General features: G+C 35.4%; 1 protein-coding gene across 20 annotated transcripts in view; it reads left to right on the forward strand.

Moving 5' to 3' along the window:
• Window positions 1-24,902, forward strand: part of Marchf1 (membrane associated ring-CH-type finger 1) — an 814,712-nt gene that overhangs the window by 641,091 nt on the left and 148,719 nt on the right. For all 20 annotated transcript variants that reach the window (XM_074055052.1, XM_074055062.1, XM_074055057.1 and 17 more), the window contains one exon: window positions 14,567-14,617. In XM_074055052.1, coding sequence (XP_073911153.1) covers window positions 14,567-14,617 — 51 coding nt within the window. The remainder of the gene's footprint in view (window positions 1-14,566; window positions 14,618-24,902) is intronic.

Consider the following 24,902-nt stretch of genomic DNA (forward strand, 5'->3'; position numbering starts at 1 on the left):
TGTGCTGGGTGGGGGTACATTGTGGCATTTACAAAGATTCTTACAATGTATCAAATATATCATACTTCAATTCACCCCCACTCCTCAACTGTTCTCCTTTATCCCTCCTTTCCCTGAGTCCTGGAATAGTTTCAACAGGTATCTTTTGCATTTACATATATGTGTACACATTTCTTGCAACATATTCATCCTCCTACCCCCTTTCCCCAACCACCTCCCTCCTCCCACTGGTACCAACCCACCCTCCCCCTCTTCCACCCTCTTGTTCTCTGATTTCATAAGAAAAAAAAGAAAAGAAAAAACATGACAGTTTTGTTTATTTGAGATAAAGGTAGCTACACAGGGAGTTTTCTTGTGATATTTCCATGTATATATGTATTATAACCTCAGTTGGTTTATCTCCTCTAATTTTCCTCATTTTACCTTAGTCCCTTTCTCATGGTGGTATCAACCAGTATGTATAGAGAGTATACCACCCATATTCAAGTTCTTAGTTTCCTTCTTTTACCCTACCCCTCTGGTGCATGCCTTCCCCTTAATGTGACCAATGTTTCATAATATTGCTGCATTTGTATTATATATTATATATTGTAATATATATCATAATATATAAATTAATAAATATAATAAATATATTATATTCCATATGTGAGAGAAAACATGTGGCTTTTTGGCCTTTTGAGCCTGGCTAACTTCACTTAAGATGATGTTCTTCAACTCCATCCACTTACCTGCAAATGACAAAATTTCATTCTTTTGGTTGAGTAAAATTCCATTGTGTATAAATACCTTGAGATAGGATCTAACATTTTATCCAGTCTTACCTTGAAACATGCTCCTCTATTTCTGCCTCCTACATAGCTGGGAATTCGGGTGTAAATCACCATCTCCATCCCCATGATCTTTTTTTTGTTATTGTTCTTTTATTTAAGTTAAGTCACATTTACCAAATTTGAGAGGTCTCCTAGAGCCTGCTTCCAAGGAAAGAGTCATGATAAAAATTAAATTTAGTTCTTCCATAAAGACTTGCAGAAAACTAGCTACATAAACATGTAAATCTTTCTTGTGTTAAACAATTTATTAACATTGCATCATTTTGAAACACCAATATTCTGATGACAGCACACATCCATCTTCTTGTATATGGTGATGGAAGTTCTGTACTTTATATTTTTTACATTTGTTAAAAATTTTAGAAACTAAAGTATTGCCTGGACTGTCTAATTACAACTGGAAAACTAGGAAGTATTGATTTTTGTTCCTCCCATGAAGTGTTGGTGGAAAATTCTTTAATTCTCTTCAAATCTACTCATGGTTGAAAGTCTTAATGCTTTTTGAACTGTTGATACTGAAGTAGAGGATTTTCAACAGATGGTAGCCTTTACTTTATTATTTTGTTTCTATTATAAGAAATTTGAACATTTTTAGTAAATAGTCATACATTCTTATTCTTTTGTTCACATATGTGTACATCTTGAATCTCAGTGATTTTAAAGTTCATTTCATTCAGATTTCTGCATCTGGGTCATTGAAATCATGGGAACAATTTTAAACTGAAAGAAATTCCAATATGTAAATGATAATATCTTTGCCAGGGGAGCATTGACTAACAAAGGTGCAGTAGAACTTATAATTGTATATGAAATCAAATAATCATATTAGTATGACCAAGATCAACCCAATGCTGATTTGTATTTGTGACTTCATATTAAATACATTTGCAAACAGGTTTGGCTTTTTAAAACTATAAATGCTATAAAATATGAGACATTTTATTATTCATGAATGAAAGCATATAAACTATCACCATATACTTGCTTTCTATTTTTCTCAAGCATGATTATGCTAATAAAATAATATAGAATTCTTAAACATCTAATTTTATTTATAAAACACCTGCAATATATTCAAGACCATTATGTTGAATTTTAAAGGATAAATATTTAACTTAAATACAGGTCCTTTAATTGAGGAACACTTTACCCATGGTAAAGTTACTCTTACATCACTTTCATTTATTTATGGACAGGAAGTCTCCAGAATTTTTATGTACAGGAAGTTTATGGGCAGTAAAATACTTAGAAAGTATTTCTATAATAATTGAGTTCACATAGCAAGAACAGTGTTTTTACTTACATCATGTAAGTAAGGATGTTTTCTATCTGTGGTAGCAGAGAGTTGAGGAACTCATGGAAGTTGAGTGAGTAAAACCTGTATTTTGGGGCCAATTCTTATAACTGACTCTCTTTATTGAGTCATATGCCAGAAATCTTACTGAACTCTGTACTTATAATATTTCTAATCTTTCAAAAATGCAATGAAAGAATAATATGAGACATTGAAAAGTAAAGTCACTGGCCCAATGTCTTTCTCACACACACAGCTTGTGACTGACCTGGAATTTGATTAAGGTATCTGCTATAAATTTATTCTCGTGCTTACTTGTTAGTACTAATGACCATTACATATTTACTGTTTGATGTCTCGTTTGGGAGTCCATAACATCATTTCTTCCCATCTCTTTAAATGATTCACATATCTCTTCACAGTTATCCGTTACATATTACCAACAATTTGAATTTGAATTGCCTCTCCCAGGCTTTATGGTGAGGCCTAGGTCTCCAGCAGATGGTGCTATGGTGGAAGATTCTGGAAACTTTAAGGGGTGGGCCTACCTGGTGGAAGTAGGTCACTGGGGGAGGTGGGGCCTTGGGGCTACATCTTGTCCTGGCCTCTTCTTGTCTGTCCCTGTCTACCATGAAGTGAGCAGCCTCTGTCATTCACTCTCACCACCATGATGTACTGCTTCAATACAGGCCCAGAAACATGGAGCCAAGCGACCATGGACTAAACTATCAGCCAAAATAAACACTTCCTCCCTTTAAGTTGCTTATGTCATGTACTCAGCGTTGAGAAAAGTAATGCACACACACAACTTGCTAAGACTTCTACAGATATGACTGAGGTTTTCTGAGGCTACTAGTATTGAGGATCATCCAGGTAAGATGAGGCAGAAACCCTACTCCACAATGACCTTGTTAGAATCAGAGTCTCATATCTCTCCCACTATCCATAGAAGAGATTTAAATGTGTCGTTTTAGTTTTATGAAGAAATGATACATGATCTAATTCTTGTTAGCATAAATTAATTGTACAAAGCAGTTTCACTGTGGTTTTTCTCTACAGGCATATATTATACTTCGAGATTCATGACATATTTGTTAAACTATTTTTAATTTAAAAACACACACACATCTTCTGTTTCTAACAGATTATGCATTTACTATAATAACATATAGACTATATGTAATTAAGATTTAAAGTTCACATAAAATATAAGTTATACTACTGCTTGTACAGTCCATTGTGTTGAACATAAAACATGTTATGCTTTCTTATTTAGTTCTCACAACAAAGTTAAGAGGACTGTATTATTATTATCAGCATTCTACAGAAGCACAAACAGAAGTTACCCATGACGATTGCACTACAAGTGTAGTACTTTGGACTTAAACCTCACCAATTCCAGAAAATACGCTATTTATAAGTTATAAAATTGTACTAAATAATAACTTCCTAGTGCCATTTCTATTCTTCTCCTAGATCTAGGAGATTGGATGTATGAAAAATATATATTTGATATTTCTGAGGTCATTTATTTTCCTGCCCTCTTTCAATTCTCCAGTAATTTAATAATAATGCATAAGAATTCTAAAGCTGTAGTCTAAAATATGGGTTAAATTTTGTTTGTTATTAAAAGCAGCTTACGAAGGAAATACTGAGCAGCAGTGAAGAGAAAAAAATATATGAGAGGATATGTCAAAGCTACACTGGAAACCCTAGTGTTAATAACTTAGAAAAAACCCATTTGAGTTTTGATGCTGGTATGAGTTTTGCATTCATGCAAAGAATGACTCCATGAAATAGTGTCTTAATATTTGTCTCTTCAGCTAGAGGTGTGGCTCAGTGGTAGGGTGTTGGTCTTGCATGTGTGAGGCCATGGGCTCCACTCCCAGAACTTCAAAAACAAAAAGATTTGTGACTCCAGACTTCCTTTTGGGCCAATATTACCATATAACAAAGATTTTTTAAAATGGGCCATAATTTAATGACAGTGAAGGCAAAGGCTGAGATGTGGGCAATACCAGCTCTCAAAGCCATTGTGAACATGTGCAATCAAGTGGTGTGTGCTTGTGTGTGCACAAGAATGGCCATTAATAAGATTTTAAATCCTTTAATCCTATCCCAGAATTTAGTAAACGCATAGCTTGACTTTTTCCTGACAATCTTAAGAAATATGTGGTCATTGAGGTGCTTTTAATAGCAGGGAAGATGAAAAAACACTAATGAAAACATCTCATCATGCAGCCGAATTTAAATTATTTGTGTCTAATATGTGGACTTTCTTATAAACATGACCCTGATCTTAAATTAAACCTGTAGAAGAAAACAACATAACTCTTCTGCCAAAAATGGCTTGAAAGCTACTTGATAGATTTCCTAGGAGTTGCAGACTGTGGTTGACAAAACACAACCTTATCTTTATAAGATTTTTAGCTGATAGAAAACAGCAAAAAAATTAACAATAATAGTAATGTCATACAAAAAACACTAAAGACTTTGTTGACTTTCACCCATTAAGAACTAGAAAGAAACATGTCATTTCCAAATTAGATAATATGGGGAAAATCAATGGTGGACTAACAATGGTTGTAAGCAGAAACGGAACACAGCACAGACCCCCTTGGCAGAACAGCAGTGGGTGGGTGACAGGCACAATCTTGAACAAGCAAGAGGAAAAATTTTCCAGGACCCAGAGACAGAGGGATTTTTGGGCAGAAGGTTACTTGACAAATGCTGAGACCACTTACTGAAGGACCCAGCTACCTTATAGTGAAACCTCAAGGATGGGTAATTAATCTATCTACATTCTTATAATCTCTGACTGGGGTTCTGTAGTAGTTGAATGAAACTGGAAGTCAGGACCAAGGAGCCTGTAATAAAATCCATCCAGGTGGACCTGCTATGGGCACAGAGTATTGTGGGAAAGAGCAGACGTGGATCACAGGGCTGAATAGAAGATGTCTAGCACACCTGTAAGAATAAAACTTGAAATTAAAGCTAATATATCTTTAATTACTATTGAAATTCTGGGATTCTCTGAAAAAGTAAAGAACCTACACTCCATAAAGTACTAAGTGTTCATAGGGAAAAAATTCAATTAATAAGAAATTGGTATTTATATTTTGCATTTTGCAAAAAGAAAACATTCACAAAAAAGGAGACTGTTGGTGTATTTTTCTTTGGGTGACCTTAAATAAGTCTATCCAATTCATTCTTCCTAATTACCTAATATTCCAAGGTGTGGCTCTATAATAAATCCCTCAATTGTTTTTTTATTGATGACTATTGTTTACTCTTAGTGAGAAGAGAGAAGCAACTTTTATTTTAACACAAATAATTTCATGTAAACATTTCCTTCCTGGTTGTAAAAGATCGTTAACTAGACTTTGTAGACCTTTGATCCAGGTCTACAAAGGAAAGAAACATAAATTCCTAGAAAAGTCCCATGGAACTGAAACTCAGACTCTTCAGGACAGAACTAGCCATAGAGGTTGGTGTCTACAAAGAGCAAGGAGCCAGCTTCTGGGGGCAGGAGAAACGACACTCTGCACTCAGCTGCTGCTGCAGAAGGGAAGTGTAACTACCTGCATGGTGAAGAAGCATCTCTGGGATGCTCCTGATGAGCAGAAGCCAACAGGAAGAAAAAGGATGGAGCAGGTGCCCAGTTCCTTTCCTGGTCATCCAGCTTCCCTGCCATGCCGCTTAGCAGAGCTGAGTGGAAGGTCAGGTGACAAAACAGTGTGCTTTATGGAGTCTCCCCCTGGAGCAGAATTGAGAAAGGAAGGCTTGACTTTGAGACACTAGCTTAACCAGAGACACAGGATTTTCTTTTTCAGTTTAGAACAGAGTGGTATTGAATGACTTTGCTCACATGTATTTATGTCCTATTGTTTCTATTTCTCTAACATAGGTCTTCAAATGAGATTATGCACAAAACGTTGGTTTTAGTTTTACATATTGACAGATTTTTTTCAAATTATGTTACAGAAAAATCACACTTCTACTAGCAATTTTGAAAATATATTTTCTTCCTGTCTACCCCAGTAGCAGGGGTAATTACTCTTAAATTTTCCAGCATGGTAAATAGTAAGCACTGTCTTGTTTCTTTTACATTTTACTGACTGCTTGTGACTTTTAACTATGTTTCCATGTTTATTGACAACCTGGAATCTTTATTTTTGTAAATTTTAGTTCCTATGTTTTGACTAATTTTTTCCTATTGGGTTTCTTTTTGTTGACTTTTTGTGAATAAAAAAACCTTATAGTATATTAAATAAATTGAACTGAATCAATATCTGTTTATATTGTCTTCTAACTCAATTGTATTCTCTTTATTTTTTTTTTGTATTTTTCCAGACAGAATATAATTAAGTACACCAATGGCACACAGCTTCTGATTCCTGTCTTTCTTATATAGATCTCGCTCATGCTAAACTGATCTTATAATTCAAATATATTTCAAACGTTTTTATTTTAATACTAAGACTTCATTCCATCAGGCATGGTATCTGGTAGGGAATGCATTTTCTTCTAAATGAATAGCAGGTGTCAAGCGTCAGTTATTAAGTCAACTATCCACTCTTACAAAACTGATGGTTGTATATGAAATTCCTATATGTATACTTGTAGTTCCTATTTTTGATCACAGTGATCTTTTAGTTAATTGCTATGTCAATACCATATAAACTTAATCACAGTGACTTTTAATATATTGAATACTTAGCATAAGAAACCCTCCTCTTTCTTTCAATCTTTTTTTTCTTTTTTGACAGTGAGGGAATTTGAACTTAGGACTTTGCTCTTGATAGGCAGGCACTCTATCACTGAGCCACAAGCAATGTTCTTTAAGATCATTTTATCTATCTTCTCTCTTCTCCAGAAAAAAAAAAGGAAATAAATTCCACTGAAGACATAATTGGAATATGTACTATTGATATGATAATTTTATAGGATTTATATTTTATTCAATTACCCTCCCCTCAAAGAATGGTGCTTTTGTTTGTTCAAATCATGCTATATATTCCTCAGTAAATTTTTATAGTTTATCTTTTTGAATAAAATTCTATGCTTTCCTTGTTAAATTGATTCCTAAATGTTTTATACTTTTTAATTCTATTATTACATTCTCAGGTAGTTAATACTAAGCGAAAGCATTGAGTATTCCATGGTATTTCCATTAAGACAAATAAAATTATTATAATAAATCAAAAACGTAATGACTCAACAGAGCACGAGCTTATTTCTCCCCAGTGATGGGCTCGGGTATGTTCCAAGGTGGCACATGATGATGCCTAGTCACTTAACCTTTTAAGGATCAGGAGAATTCAGCTCCGCCATCTTTGACACTTGACTTCCTGGTTCACTGTGATAGTTATCATCCCAGAGCAAAGAAAACAAAAAAGAGCATGGAAGAAATTTTAGGGAGACTTATGCAACAAGAGGGAAACTGACAACTGTTAGCTCTGTTTACATCTCCTTGGAGGGAATTTGTTCTTAGGCAACTTGTGACAGAAGGAGTACTAAGGATACATGTCACTGGGAAGATACATGTCCTGTTAACTTTCCTGTTAATACAAAAGAAGGCAAGAATGGGTTTTATGAAACATAAAGGTATTCTCTATGATATAATTTAATTATTCTGCATGGAGCCCCCATACAGGATCTCAGTAACTATAGTTTTCCTTAACTAGAGACACTTGGGGTTTCTATAATGCTGTATCACCAATAAGAGAAAATTGGGTTTTTGCTTCTTTTTTAATACTTCTCCTACAAATATGCCATTTTCTTATTATGTTGGTTAGACTCTGTAAGTTGAAAAATGAAAGCAAGAGCAAGCAACCCTAATAAAACTATCTTAAGGCTGGGGAGGGCCTCAATGGTAGAACATTTGCCCAGCAAGCTGAAGGATTGCCCCAAACAGCAAAAGCAAAACAAAACAAAAAAGATGCCAGTGATGCCCCAAACAGCAAAAGCAAAACAAAACAAAAAAGAATGACTTTAATGTACAGAGCTCCAGTATTTTTCCACATAAAATATTTGGTATTCGTTTTCAGAATATTGTTTTTATTCCTTTAATTCCTTTTATTCTTGTTTTACTTAGAACTTACATTATAATATCATTGACAAGGTTTGTTAAACATCTTTTCAGCACTTAGAGATATAACCATAATATTTGTCTCTTTCAATATATTAATTTAAGCAATTATATTGATAAATATCATGATAAGTAAATATTTGGAATAAATTCTCTTTATTCCATGGGAAATATGCTGCTGTGTCAAATACCTATGATACTCTTTAGATATATGCCAAGATTTGTTAGAGATATCTTTGCATTTGTTTTCCTGAAACAAAGAACTCTTTTATTTTATTTATGCCTTTATAGGTATTATCTTATACATTTGAAGCTTTGTTTACACAAAATTCATAATATAAATTAAAGAAATTTATGTTTCTCTGGCAAGAATAGTGCAAATAAAATTGAAACTGTAAAACATAAGAATAGCTCAGTTGTGATATCATTATGCCCTTATCTTTTTTTTAAGGGGCACATAGACTTTAATTTTGCAGGTTTCCTTGCTCAACTGCCTTTTCAAGTTTTCTTCTTCTGCTTGAACAAATTCTGGGAAGTTTTTCTTTGTTCAGACAGCACTTATTTATTCTAGATTTTCAAATTTGTTATAATGGTGCTGTAAGTAGTAGACTTTTTATAGTTTTCCTAATCACTTCTGCTCCATGGTTATGTCTCCTTTTTCATTTATTAGCTTACATATCTTGTTCGCTTTCTCTTAATAATTCTTATGGGAAGTTCATGTACTTTGAAATTATCTTGAAAGTACTTGCCTTAAGGAAATATTTCTCTATATTTCTTCTCCTTTAAATTCATTGAATTCATTTTATCTTTTATATGTATTATTGTTATATTACTTTGTTTTTTTTTTAATAATGAAGGTGTTTACAGTTATAATTTTTTCTGGCTACAATTTTGATTCTTTTTTTTCAAAATTGTATTTCTATTTTATTGACTCAAAATTAAAAAGAACCATGTAAAGACTACTTAAAAATTATTAAAGAATTTTTTAGGACAAATATTTTTAGTGTTTTAGAGACTTTTCATGTTTTTATTTGAGGAATATAAGATTTTTGTATATCAATTAATCAAAGTTTTCATGCATTGTTCAGTTTCTCTGCTTTTGCTTATTTTTAATTATGTCACATTTTTAAAATATATTTCTTCAATTCCAAGTTTTAATTAATCTACAAAAATAGTACCACTGTCTACTTAAAATTCTTCAGATAAGCCTCAAACTACCTCATTTTCTTCCTTTCAGATATTCTTGATTTGTGCTAGTCTTGGAGGGAACACTACAGAATAGTATTGTATCAGTAATTTCTGTGAGGATGTCTTACACTGTATTTTTTCATGCTGGAGTATTTTGCTCTTCCTCTAAATTTACATAAAAAGCTTCCATTGTGTTTTCTTACTGTGCTCCTCCAATCAAATACTACAGTATACATTCAGAGAATTCATATGTAGATACGTGCATGACCAATCATGCTGCATATTCCTTAATGTAAACCATTCCATTTTAAAGGTACTATGTCACTTCCCTTACAGAATAACATTAAAAATATAATAAAACAAAACTTGGTAATGATTTCCTCATTTGGTAATAATTTTTCCTTGCTCATAAGATTAAATTTGATAAATAATTTAATAATAAGAATCACAACACAAAACCAGCAACATGAGATACATTTATATAAAACCAAAAATTAGATTCTTCTTAAAAATGTTAAAATACACTGATGAAACTCTGAGTTTCTCTACATGCTAAGATCCAATCCACACTTTTCATGCAGACTTGACAGGAGCTCTTTTGGTTCCAACTTTTATTGACCTACAAGGTCACTATAATTTGGGTAACAGTAAGATTTGTTAGATTCTGAGACAGCTGTATTTAATCTAAGGTAACGTATTTAAGCTGATCATAATGAGGTATGACAACTGTATTGACTAATCTACAAAGAAGAATGTCATTGCAATAGTAATGGAACAAGCTACCAAATTAATTAGTAGCAAATTGGACAGACTGCTTTGGAAGTTTTCCAAGACAGAAAGCACTTCTGATGCTTTACTTCAAAAGCAAGAAAGACCAATTTTCTTAATACCCTTGAATAGAGAACATTTTGATTTTTTCCATTCTTAAATATTATAGGCTAGAGTCTAATCCATAATAGAGGCAGAAAGAGAAACTGAGATGTTTACATGATAACTATCAATGCAGTGGAGGGTGGGATAAAGGAGAATGACAGAGGAGGGTGAATTTAACTAAGATATATTGTAAGCAATTTTGGAAATGTCAAAATGTATAACCAGTATGACATTTTGATAATAATGATAATAATAAAGACTCCTTTCTATTAATAAATAAATAAAAATTAAATACTCAATGCAGTAACTTCATTGATCACCGTGATCTTTGGGGAAATTCTGCAGTTTCCTTTGCCTGTGAGTAATAATGGAAATATTATATCCTTACAATTTCTAAGATACTTTCATTGTTAACTCACTTGATCCTTATACAGTCCCCAAGATATTATTGTCTCCATTTTATAGTGATAAAATTCATGTTCAGGGATGTCAGTTCACTTGTGCTGAGCTAGTACATCTCCACAATTCTAAATGCATGGCAGTCTCTTGCTTTGTGCCACTGTGGGCATAGCAACAGAACACACCAGTGCTCCCATGTGTCAACACATCTGATGCACTTGCCTTTTCCATGATCTGAAGCAGAACAGAGAACTTAGCCATGAAAACAATGTTAACCTTTGCCTAAGTTCACTTGTTTCTTTCAATGCTTGATCTTGTCTTAGGAGAAAATAGAACCAGTGAATTTCATATTAAGAGACCTTTGGAAGAACTAAAATATTGAGCAGATGCTTCCTCTCATTAGATTTGAGGATGCTGGTAAAAAATGGAGCTATTGCCTGCTTATGATAATCTTATACTGAACTCATTCACAATTGGGAAGGAAATCTGACCCTCCCTATTTTATCTCCAAACAGCACCAAGTCCATTTAGTTTGAAAAATTAAGTAATCTAATGCCAAATTAGATTTCCTATTTCTCTTCTTGGTTCTTGTTACAGTACTTTCAATTCTAGTTCCTTAATCACATTCTTGAATACCATGTAAATTTAGAAAACACAACAAAACAACCACTATGACAAGGTTACCCTCAAAGCCTATTATTTTACCCCTATTCCACACAATTACATGTCAAAATCCTAAGTTTCACTGAGAGGGAATGATAGATTGATTTTATTAGCTAGTGTCTAGAAGAGGAGTTGAGATATCAGTAGAAAAGTGCCTCTCTCCATCACCAGAGGAAGATTATCAGGGAAAAATGTCTGTGGATATCACTTGTATGCATCTCCAGTTGGATCACAGAGCCATTATGAGGTGTAACTAATCGCCTCGTGTGACTCATCTCGGTGAGTAATAACATGCTCCACAGTGACAGCATGGATGCAGGAGATGGATATGTCATGAAAAGGAAAAAGCACTATTCAGCTGGAATATCTGCAAGCCTGTGCATGACAGTGACAATTTGCAGCAAATGTAGCTACTATTTTTCCACAATAGCACATCTGCCATATCCCTGTCATCACTGTGTTTCTGAAACTGGCTCAAGTAGTCAACATGGGACAATTTCAGACACAGAGGTTGTTATAACAACTTAGTTACCAAAAATGACCTCCATCAAGATACAGTACAGGTTAATTTTGAGGCTGAGTCTAGCAGTTACAAAAGAAGAAGAAAAAGGTGGAGGAGGAGGGGGAGAAGGAGAAAGAGAAAGAATCCTTGCACTGGTAAAATATTTCAATGACAGTATTGATTCAATACTTTCACAAACATTTGATATTCAGGACTGATATTCCAACAATATTTTCTCTTCAGGAGAAGTGTCCTGTGGCCTTTTTCTACTTGTAAGTGCACAAGGTTCATAAACTCTGATTTTCCAGTCAGTTATTCACTAACTGATAATTGGCAGAGTAGGAAGTGCAAACAGGCTGGACGATCAGTGCCCTCAGACCTGACCCTGACTCTGACACTGGACTTAGGCACTAACTCTGTTATTGCCAGGAACATAACGTCTCTGGTTTTTGATTGAGAAGGCTCAGCCCCTTAAGTTCTCCTTCTATTTTAAAATTGCATGACTAACACCAAATTGAAGAAGCTGTTCTTAGAATGGTAGAAAATCTTTGCCAGCTATACATCTGATAAGAGATTAATAACCAGAATATACAGGGAACTCAAAAAACTAAACTCCCAAAAAGTCAATGATCCAATAAAGAATTGGGCAAATTAACTGAATAGAACTTTTTTAAAGGAAGAAATCCAAATGGCTAAAAAACACATGATGGAATGCTCACTATCCCTGGCCATAAAGGAAATGCAAATCCAAACCATACTAAGATTCTGCCTCACTCATGTTAGAATGGCTGCCATCAAGAACACAAACAACAGCAAATGTTGGTGAGGATGTGGGAAAAAGGATCCTTCATACACTGCTGGTGGGAATGTAAATTAGTAAAACCACTATGGAAAACAATATGGAGGCTCCTCAAAAAACTAAACATAGATCTGCCATATGATCCAGCAATTCCACTCCTAGAGATATACCTGAAGGAATGTAAGTCAGATTACAATAAAGGCACCTGCACATTCATATTTATCGTAGCATTTTTCACAATAGCTAAGCTATGGAAACAGCCAAGATTCCCCACTACTGATGAATAGATTAAGAAAATGTGGTATTTATACACAATGGAATTTTATTCAGCCATAAAGAAGATGAAATTTTGTCATTTTCAGGAAAATGGATGGAACATCCATTTTCTTAAGTGAAGTTTGCCAGGCTCAGAAAGTCAAAGGTCACATCTTTTCTCTCATATGTGGAATATAGACCTGATACAAATGAAAACAATATTATGAAAAACATGTCATGGCAAGGGGAGTTCACATAGGAAAGAGGGAAGGTTAAAAAAAGAAGTTAAAAAGTATAACATAGGTAATGTACTTCCTATATAAGAATGAATAATTTTTAAGCTTGTTGAAATCACCATAAGCAAGGAACCAAGATAGAAAGAAGAAAAGTAAAGGGGTTGACCCAATTCAGGCTATAATACATAAACACATGGAAAAGATACAAGGAAATTCCCTATCTAGCTATTTTGAACAAAAATGTCATTTATTTAACAAAGAGATCAAGAGGGTAGAGAAGATTTTGCCTGGGGGAAGGGATTGTTACCAGAGGGAGGGGAGAAGATGTGAGGAAAGGGTATAGGAGGGTAAATGTGGTCAAATACTGTGTACACGTGTAGTAAATGGAACAATTAGACCTGTTGAAACCGTTCCAGGAAGAGGGGAGTGAGGATAAAGGAGAATGGTGGAGGGGGTGAATTCAAGTACAATATATTTGATTAATTGTAAGAATTTTTGTAATGCCACAATGAACCCCTAGCAACAATAAGAATTCATCAAAATTAAAAACAGAATAGGGCATGTACATATGAAAAAAATTTCATGACTAAAAAAATCTATTTAAAAGTGTTTTTCCTGTTTATTTTCTTCTAAACTGAACTTTTTTTTTTTTTGAACTGGGGCTTGAACTCAGGACTTTGCATTTGCAAAGCAGGTGCTCTACCACTTGAGCCATACCCCCTGTTCATTTTTCTCTGGTTATTATTTTGGAAATGGGGTTTCACAAAGTATTTGCCTAGGCTGACATAGAACTGAGATCCTCCCAAGTATCTAGGATTATGGGTGTGAACCACTGGTGCCTGGCTTTAACTGGGAATTCTTTAAGAGGCAAAAACAGGGTATACATTTTTAAAACATTTTTGAGTATTAATTTAAAAAATAACTTAGAAATTATTTAAAATTTTAAAGTCATATGTTTTGTTTGAAAAATGAGTAAAATAACAGAAAAGACCAATACAATGTATTTTAGAGAAGCGTGTGTTAGGTGTATCTGCCATGCATGTACACATGGAACATTTCCTGGCATTGAGAATGAGAACTTCCTTAGTTTCCTGATTGCAAAAGGGGAAACCATAGACTCTGCTTTCACTGACTAATGTTATTTTCAAAGAAACTGCACAATTTTTTCTGGAGAAATAATTATTTCCTGGAAATAAAAACTCCTAGGTTGATGAATACTCAGATGTTAACTGAAATATTTTCAAACATGCATAGCTATATATTAGAAAAATACAATTTGATAAGAGAAAAAGTCATTCTGTAGAAGCAATTTGTATCTCCATCAGTCCAACGAGAACATTCACAAAGTTGCCCTGTACTGAGCTGTCTCCTCTCAGTGATAAACACTATTGCTATACTTTCTTTTAATCAATGGTTCCTATTTTATTTTTCAGAATGACAAATCCCCAGGGCGGTCTGCAAGTCGATCAAGTAACATTTCAAAGGTAAGTGAAATACATTCATGTTCTTGTGTATTGACTTCTACATTTCATGTGTTCAATAAATATTTGTAATTTTTGACCTGAAGTTGTTATCTGTGGGCAATACTCAAATGCAACTTGTAAATGACTTTAACCATTTCAAGTTTTTACCCTGTAAAAACATATGAATTTGCATAACAAAATAAGTTCAGCTGTTTTTTCCCTTCTTCAGATTTGTGTGCAGGAAACAATTTGCTACTCTCAGAGTTGTAATGCAAAACGTATTTTCATTTTCTCTCACTTTAAACAGCATAGAATCATCCCCACGCTGAAGTTAAATCTATACCAGCAATCATGGCACTATTCCCATGAACTTAATTTGTCAGGATTCTGGCTCAGCTCTGCTCTAATTTAACTTTTTTTCTCACTAGGGTGGGTTTTAGAAAGCAATTTAATAAGGCTATTAGGTTCATCATATTTAGGCTATAGGATCACTGGATTTATGTTTAATTTTTTATTATTGTGCTGGGGGTACCTTGTGACATTTACAAAAGCCCTTACAATGCATCATAGCCGAATTCACCCTTCCATTATTCTCCTTTGTCCACCTTCCCCCATTCCTGGTAGTCCCTGAGTGACTACAAATCTAAGCCAGACACCAGAGTATTGAGAAGATTGTGGGCTGAAGGAGAACTTCTAAATTTTTATTTTGCCTGGAAAATAAAATTGAAGAACTGTGCTCTAAAACGAGGCACTGTGTGATGTATAGATACAGTGCTTGTGAAGTGAAAGTCATTTAGGGCCTTTTGACAAACCGGAAAGTTATTATTTTCAAAAACATGATTAGAACCAGGATGACTATACCATGAATGGAACTTGTATATTCTTTCCTTGCCAGGACACTTCCACACCCTTGACCTTGATTCTGTATTAGTAGTTTTATGTTACTAGTAATTTTGTTTTATTTTCCTTGTAGAGGATCTCCAAAGTGCTAATGAACTATAGGCATTGCAAAAACTAGATCAACTTTCAAATTAGAGAGGCTTTTGTTTCATTCTGTTTTTTTTTATTATTATAATTATTCACTGAAAAATAGGAGTAGGCAGAAGATTGGCATTTCCTTATGCTAGATTCTGGGTCCAGATCTTACAGAACAATGCAAAATTGCCAGGTAGTATGTGAATACACTCTGGGAGGATTACAAGAGCAGAACCTGGAGTTTAGGAAACCTATTAAGGTTTTAATATTAGTTTTTGATAGACAGCAAGCATGCCTGCCATTCTCCATAGGGAGACTGTATTTTTACCTTGCATTGCCAATATCAATACAATCATCCTTTAAAAGACAGTTCAGAACAAATGCAGTCAATATGTTTGCTTGTAAGACACGCAGGGGTACAAGACACCCATAGAGAGTTATGCGGCAATACTTGACACTTAACTGCAGTTTGAATAGTAAACATCCCCCAAAGGTCCATGTGTTGGAAGCTTGGTTCCCAGAGAGGTGCTCTTGAGAGGCTGTAAGGTCATTTGGGGCATGCCTTTGGGGAATTGTGGTACCTTTCCTTCTCCTCCCGCTCCTTGCTCTTCTTTGCTCTCTAGTCATTGAGATAAGTGTGGTTTTTGCCTCACTACCCACTCTCACTGTGAGAGTGAGAGCCCCCACCAACACACGCACACACACAGCTCACACACATGCTCACACACGCACACGCACACACATACACACGCACACACATGCACACACACTCATGCACATGCACACGCGTATGCACACATGCACATACACGCACATGCACACACATGCATGTGCACATGCACACACACGCACATGCACACATGCGTGCAGACACACATGCACACTCACATACACACACACACAGCTCGCACACGTGCGCACACACACACGCACACATGTGCACACACACGCACACACACATGCACACGCACACACACGCACACGCACACACCCACCCCAGAGGCCTAAAAGCAGTGGGCTCTCCCAGTCATGGACTAGAACTTCCAAAACTGTGAACTAAAATAGGTTTTTCTCTTTTTAGGTTGATTATTGCTGGTATTTGCTATAGTAATGGAAAGGTGACTAAATATTGTCCTGAATGTTTCTTAATTACTTTCAAATCTTGGGCCCTTCAGAGATAATTGAGAGGCAATGTGGCTTCCTGGTTGTAAACAAGCTCTGGAGAGTGAGGATATGAGTTCAAGTTCCTACTTATGTGACCCTGACTATTCACTTAAACTCCCTAAGACACAGTTACTTCCTCTGTGACACATGGGTGATAACACAAGTGATAACATCTTGTGTTACCAGGAGGATTTCTTTCATAGTTGTAAATTACACAATGCCTTTCAAATAAATGTCTGTCATTCTAGTTTCATAGCAAAGAGCCTGGCCCACAGTTGCAGAACAGTGCCATATTTCAGAACCTGAAGATGAAGGTTGAATAAGTAACAACTTAGAAACGTGTAAACAGTACTGACAACTCTTCTGTCATACCAAATATTCATGATCTAGGAGTGAAACTGTATCTTCTTTCTAAACTGCTGTTTGAGTTTGACATCATACACTTTCTTTACAATGTTTAATTTTTTAAACTTATTCTTTAAAAAACACAAGTGTACTTTCCCTTCTACAAATTTGTCTTCAGATTCTGATATGTATTAATTTTCTCCTGCCTAGAGGAGACAATTAAATATAAAAATGCATTCTGTTCAGGGAGGAATGAAAAACTTTTCTTATATAGACACTTTAATTATATCATAACAAAAACTGAACTATCAAACCTTGATAGGAATGAACAGCTTTCAGTGCACATAAGTTTATTTTATTTATTTAGGCATGACATTTTTTTAATTCATGTTCAGAATGATAGCCAGAAACCCTAAGTACATTGCTGGATCCTCACTACTTTTTATCCATTACTAAGTGATAAACTTCATTAAGATCATTAGGCTCCCACTTATGAAATGGCAAAATCTAGAAATATTTTAGTTATTTAATATTTAGAATGTCAAAGGAGAAAACATTAAAAATGGAACAAAGAAATTTTTATTTAATATTGTCAAAATAATTCTATGTCAAAAGTAAGGTGAGATTTTTCAAGGATGTGAAAAATCAGTATAATGGAGTAACTAAGAACATAGTTATCAAGGTACCTGCTTAGAAAGGCTATTTAATTTCCTTCATAACCTTACCTGTAAAAGTGGAATAAAAAACAGTGTGTACCCTTAGAGTGGTGCTTAGGACATTGTATGGTCCTCTGTAAGATTAGCTATTCTAATTATGGGGCTCTTAATATTTACATCTCAGTGATGGCATTAAGTGCCTAGTAAATCTCTCTTTAAGAAAGTGAATTTAAGACATGGCTTGTAAAATATGCAATTTTTTTCAGTTAAATCAGAATAAATTACACAGCAGATAGGATTATAGAAGATGTTGGTGATATGATGTGATGTTATTTTACTGAAAAATACTGCCTATTCTTGTTTCCTCAAAAATATATTTATATCCAATAGTAATGAATTCTCTTAGGTCAGTGTTATAATGAATATCTTCCTTATCTTTCATCTGGTTTGTGCCATGCTCTGTCCATTGACACAGGAAATTTTCAAAAAATCCTGAGAACTCCATCCAGGATGGGATGGCATAACTTCCTCCATGTTCTTAGGTCTGTTCTCCTGTCTATTTCTTATTTCTTGCAGGCCCCTACCAAATGAGCAGCCCATCTATTGAATATGCCCAGACTTTTTCTTGGGGGGCAGTAGAGAGGGCTAATACATAAGTTGAGACTTCATACTTGCTAGGCAGGCACTCTTCATCTTGAACCACACCTCCAGCCCTTGAGCAGCCCTTCTCATTATCAACTCTTGTTGAGTGTCTCCTTTCAGAAATCTGGTTCTATTCTAGAATATATGAGCAATGAAAAAAACTCTCTACTCCATCTTCAGTAAACTCACACTGTTGAGATGAGATATATGTTATGTATACACACATATGTATATATATAATATATATTAATAAGATATATGTACATACACAACACACACACACACAAAGTGAAACTTCATAACATCACATGCAAAAACAGCTGACATAACAAGTCTCAGATTCTCATACTTTGTAAGACATGGTAAGTTTGGCCTTTGCTGGCATCTCAGAACTTGGATTTCTGGAGTGGAGTACCATGCTACCTGATAAGAATGGTTCACTGGTTCATTGTACCGGAGTGGCAAACCAAATGGCTTATCCTAAACACGTGCCTTCTTTGGGGGAGTCTGGAATATTGGTAGATGTTAGGCAAATGAATGCCAACAGAACCCAATCCTAGGCAAAGCTTTGGGTAATGAGTCTCCAGTGAATTTCTCTGGCAGACAATTCTTCACAAGTGTTGTTATAACACAATCCTGTAGGAATTAAGTTCATCCTATGTAACTCTGCTTGGATGGACTTTTGGAAGCTTGCTCCTGGTTTCTCTGACCTTCAGCCCATGTGCCTGTCCTCTTTGCTGATTTCCCTTTGTATCCTTTCACTTTAATAGATCATAGCAAGAGTATAACTATGGAGTCAGTCCTGAATCAGTTCTCTTTAGTCTAATCATACATATTTGGCTTGGAAGCAGAGAAATGGATTTAGAACCCAGCAAAATCCTAAGAGCCCTAAGACTTTTCTAGTGAATATATATAAAAGATAACATGGGCATCCTTGGCATTCAGAATTGAGTAAATGTGGTCTTACTATTATAAATGTGAAAATTCTGAAGACTATAGAAATAATAAATGTTGGATTGTTAGTGAACAATAGTGATCTCCTTAGCTTTTAATCTCTGAATTTTATACCACATATTATTTGACAGCAATGATTTGATTTTCTAGTTGTTCTAACATTTGTTTTATGCTAGTTTATATTTCTAGTTTGTTTTAGTCAATATAAAACCGCCAGCCTGTAACTCTTTTTTCTTTTAGTTTAGTACGATTGGTGTAGCTTGGATATGTTAAAAATTGATATAAGAGATAGGAGAAAGTTGGTACAAAGCTACAGGTTTAAAATAACATTTAGGAGATTTAAGATAGGTAAGACACCTAAAAAATTAGCTAGTATTTGTTGCCCTTAACGCAGAGGAGCTAAAGCAGATACCTTAAAAGCAACTGAGGCCAATAGGAAAAGGGGACCAGGAACTAGAGAAAAGGTTAGATCAAAAAGAATTAACCTAGAAGGTAACACACACTCACAGGAAATTAATGTGAGTCAACTCCCTGTATAGCTATCCTTATCTCAACCAGCAAAAACCCTTGTTCCTTCCTATTATTGCTTATACTCTCTCTACAACAAAATTAGAAATAAGGGCAAAATAGTTTCTGCTGGGTATAGAGGGGGTGGGGGAGAGAGGGAGGAGGTGGAGTAGGGGGTAAGGGAGGGGGTGGGGACAGGGGGAAGAAATGACCCAAACCTTGTATGCACATATGAATAATAAAACAATTAAAAAAAAGAACACTGATTTACTTTATAGAATGAAAAATAAATAAATAAATAAAATAACATTTAGGAGATTGTCAAAATATCTTGGGTATGGACAAAGCAGCATACGTTTATCCATTACTATTTTTTTCTCTTTTTTTCAAATAGCTGCTTTAGATATTAATTATTAGTTCTTTCTTGCTGCTTTTTAAAACACCTGGCTCACAAGTAGTATCCTCAAGATAAAAGAATTAGCCAAATTTGGCCTTTCTTCTAACTATTCTATAGTGAGGGATCATTATACTCAGCTAGCAACAGTATATTATTCATTTTATAAGAAAACCTTCTCAAAAGCAGTGTGTCAAAATGAAAGAGAGACTTACTTCCACTTGAAGTCAACAGAATTCTCTTTAAAGTAGAGTACTTTTTATTTTGGTTTGTATAAAGCAGCCTACAAAATCTAATCTATTTATGAAAAGAAATTCAAAAGCTACTACCCTAACAAAATAATATTTCAGTTGTTTTCCATAATTTCCTAGTATATTCCTCAAACTTCATTGACTTGACAAAGGTTCACCTAAATTGTTCACTTGGTTTCTACCCAGAAATACTTTATAAAGTAGTATAAGTTAGGGTGAAGATGTATACAGTTTATAAAATAGTGTTCTTAAAGCTTTCTCTTGTATGAATACCCTAGCTCATTCTGTAGAAACATAATCAATGCAATTTATTTAACAAATATTTTTGAGGTTGTGTTATATACAAGGCATTCATACAGACCGTAACCTTTTAAGTAGGCTTTTACTTCTGGAAATCTTTACCTCTCCATATTTTTCAGATTTGCTGTTAAGGTTCCAAGGTTTTTTCCAGCAAGGTCAAGGTGAAAATGTTCCCCATATGTAAAATGTAGTGGGAATTCTTTCAGCTGAGCCTGAGCCAAGCATTTGTATCTCTGAACAGGTGTTTAATGTTCTGATTTATTGAAAGATCCATCTTGGTTTGCTGATACAAGGGACCTATAAATCAGCCATACCCTCAGATAATATACCTTTAAAGAGTAAGTTAGGTTGACAGGTTGATAAAGTAAAGCAGAATTAGGAAATAAATGGAAATGAAGTGAACTAATTTGAGAATTTTCCAAAACCTCAAAGTCCATCCTGAGACTAAAGCTGAGTAAATGGATATAAATTTAATAGGCTTAGTGAAGGTGGTAGGGGAAGATTAAGAAAATCTGAGATCTTCTTATATCCTAAAGCTTTTTACTTTATGTACGGTCACTCTTTGAGTGATCTCATCTAACTTGTGAGTTACCTCACGTTTACTTGTGATTACCTATAATCAATAATCCAACAGCTCTCAGAACTCTTTATTTCAAATATCAGCCATGAAGTCCAACATCAAATATCCTAACCAAAATTTCTCTATAAATGTGTAATAGGAAGATGTCTTAGGTCAGGTTGCCCAGAGAAGATCCCTTTTACAATGACTTACTGTAGGAATAGTCCCAGAAGAAACCATTACAGGCATGAGAGAGCAGCAAAGGGAAAGAAAAAGAAATCAGAAGAAGTGCTCTGTTCTGTCATGGAGACTCCATAATACCAGAAGCACTTAAATTTGTCCCCTCTAGAGGCCAGGGAGTGAGGCTATCATTTGCTTGTACTTACCATTTGTTGGCTCAGGTCATTCAGGGAACAGAGTCTTCTAGGCACTTTGACTCTCTTCACGTGCAGGTGAACTCTCCAAAAAGCCAAAGGGGCAGTTTCCCAAAAAATATTGCAGTTGCGTAATTTTCGAAACAAACAAAAACCAGAAACTGAGGGAGTACATGGTTAAGTGAATCTCTGTGGAGTACTGGCACTATCTGTTGTGGTCCATCCTTGGTATACCAGACTGGTCCATATGAATACATTCCAGCCTGTTCTGCAGTCATATACATGATAATTAGTCACAGTTTCTGAGGATAAACTGAAAAGGCCTGGGTTAGTAGAATGCACTTCTGCTATATAGTTACCAGGCCATAACTGATTCATCATCTCCTTCCTATCTTTCTTGGTAAAGTGTCTCTGACCTGAAATCCGGTTACCATCCTCTTAACAGGCCGAAGTTACTGTAAGCACTCAATTGAAGTTAAATATAGGTGTGAGTATGAAAAAATGTGACAGTGGATTTCCCAATTTTTAAATATTTCTTTGTTTTTTGTGGTACTGGGGTTTGAAGTCAAGGCCTACACCTTGAGCTACTCCACCAGCCATTTTTTATAATGTGTTATTTTGAGATAGGGTCTCACAAACTGGCTTTGAAACATGATCCTCCTGATCTCTGCCTCCTGAGTTAGGATTACAGGCATGAGCCATCTGTGTGCAGATCCAATTTTTAAATATTTTCTTGCTTTCTCATTATGTAGCAGCAACTCTAGCTCCTCATAATAGGCAAGTTCCACTGTTCCATGAATTGCTCTTTTACCTCTCAGACAACATAGCTTTTTTTATTAAGCTCATGAGGAAAAGCTCCAGTCATGTGGTCAACTGATATCAACCATCAGGCCTTCAGTCTTTGTAGAGCCAATAGCGTGCTAGGAGTTTCTTTCTAAATTGTAAAGAACATGCAATAGCATGGCTTCTATTTACAACACCAGAGTTTTCACTGCAAGTCTCCTTTAGATCCTTAGTGCATGTTTTTCCATTTTCTAAATAGAATATTTTATTTGGACTGGCCAGGTATGACCTAATAACAGATTCAATTGTATCCAAAAGGATGATAAATTAAAATAAAAATTTAAAGTAGTATAATTTCTTATTCCATTTGGAACTTGACAGAAAACCTCCATCACATTCCTTATCTACCATGGTATTTGCATGGAATTTGCCATTTTTTTTTGCTGTGGCATCATAGCTCCTATATTACAGCTGAAACTACTGAAGAAGCCTATTATCTTCAGTCCTCATCAAAATTGCAACTTTCTGATCCATCTGACAAAGGAACCTGTGCATCATTCCAAAGTGTGACTCACACTACCTCTAACACTCAGTTTTCTACCAACCACTCTTTTTTCTAACAGAATAAAAGGCAAAGTGTGACCTTCACTCTAGAAGGACTGAATTAACATGTGCCAGACTGTGGGTTTCTTATAAATTTTATCTGTGTAGGATTTCTTCCTCCTACCCTGTGGAACACACTTGTCTAATAAGGCAGTCAGATGATTGGCCCTTCCTGCTCATTAGGTTTGATTACACATGGTAGTATCATTAATAGAATGGAGAATTCTTTTCTTCTGGTCCAAACTTAGAATAATGGAGTAGTCTGATGTTTGACAATTGCCAGTCAATTAAGGTCACTTCCAATATATAGTGTATAGATTTCCAATCTGTGTCATATCTCTGGGCAAGACCATGAATGTATATTGTTGTCCATGCCCAGTGAATGAAAACTGCTTTTGACTCTCATTTATGATAAATACTGAAAATAACACATGGTAGATCAATAGCTATGTGCCACCTGCCAGCTAGTGTATTGATCTGCCCTATTATAGATAGCACACATAACACCGCAGCTGCAATTAGAGCTCTACCTGGTTACATTTGCTGGGTTGACTATACATGGCCCAAGCCACCAGGATTTGGCTGGAAGCCAACTGAGAAACAGTCACCCTTGTATCTTTTTATATCTGTTTTAACAAACACCTAAAATGATCCTTTTCAAATAGAAGTTAGGTGGTATCTTGCTGCAGCTCAAAAACCTCCATTTTTTATGTGACTCAGAGTAAAACATAAATTCTTACATTGACCAAGAAATCATAAACTGGCCCTGCAATGTCTCTTTAATTGTACATCACTTGAGGAACCAGCATATATCTCCCTGTCACCAGTGTGTAGTAGAATTTTTTCATGCTGTCAGCCAGCGCCAACATCTGAGGACTCAGACTATCTGATTTACTAACATGGGACATGATTCTTCCTAACATCATCTCAGACCCAAGGACCAACTTTGTAGCAAGAAGGTGTGCCAGTGAATGTGTGATGATGGGATTTACTTTCTCTACCAACCAGATGTGCCAGCTTGATCCAGCAATTTTATAGCCTCTTGAAGGTGCATCAGAGGTATCAGCTTACAAAAGCAGGGGAGAAGTTGCTAAAACTCACAAGATACAGTATATTTTTATAGCAACAACTATAAAATGTCCCTTCACCCTATAGATCCAACAGCTGGGTCTAAAAACCAAAGGGTGAGAGTAGAAGTCACCATGGTCATCATGACTTCCGCTGATATACCTGGGGAATATGTGCTTTCTACAGCTGTCACTTAGGTGGCTATAGGTTTGTAAGCTATGGTTCAAAGAAGAGACGCTCTCAAAAGAGTCCCAATAAGGAGAAATCTATGGCTGCTGCCTGCCCAATTTGAGCTCTTCATATAAGCTCAACAAATAAAGAAATCTGTTGCCAATTAAACTAGCTTCTGTTAGCATGCAAAAGTTTGTCTGAGGCTTTATGTAGCATACTGGCAAGTCATAAGTACAGCTAAGTGTGAAATATGTTCTCTCCCATCCTTCATTAACATGGACCTCAAACCATGTAATCTTTGTTGGATTTTTTTAACATTAGAACCATATTCAGTTTGTTCAACCTTCTGATAATTGGAAGAGTTGGAAGTTCATTTTAATGTGCTTTATGTGGGGGGATTCCAAGATGGCAGCTAGAGGGAGGAAGCAGAAAGCGTGTCTCCTATAGTGAAATCTTGGAGGGACACTGGAGACACACTTTGCAGGCATAACCACTGAGAAGAGGCAAAACTTTGACCCCTCCACACCTCCAGCCGGCGCAGAGAATCTCCACCTCACATT

The sequence above is a fragment of the Castor canadensis genome, chromosome 14 (assembly GCF_047511655.1).
Source record: "Castor canadensis chromosome 14, mCasCan1.hap1v2, whole genome shotgun sequence".
Classification (NCBI taxonomy): domain Eukaryota; kingdom Metazoa; phylum Chordata; class Mammalia; order Rodentia; family Castoridae; genus Castor; species Castor canadensis.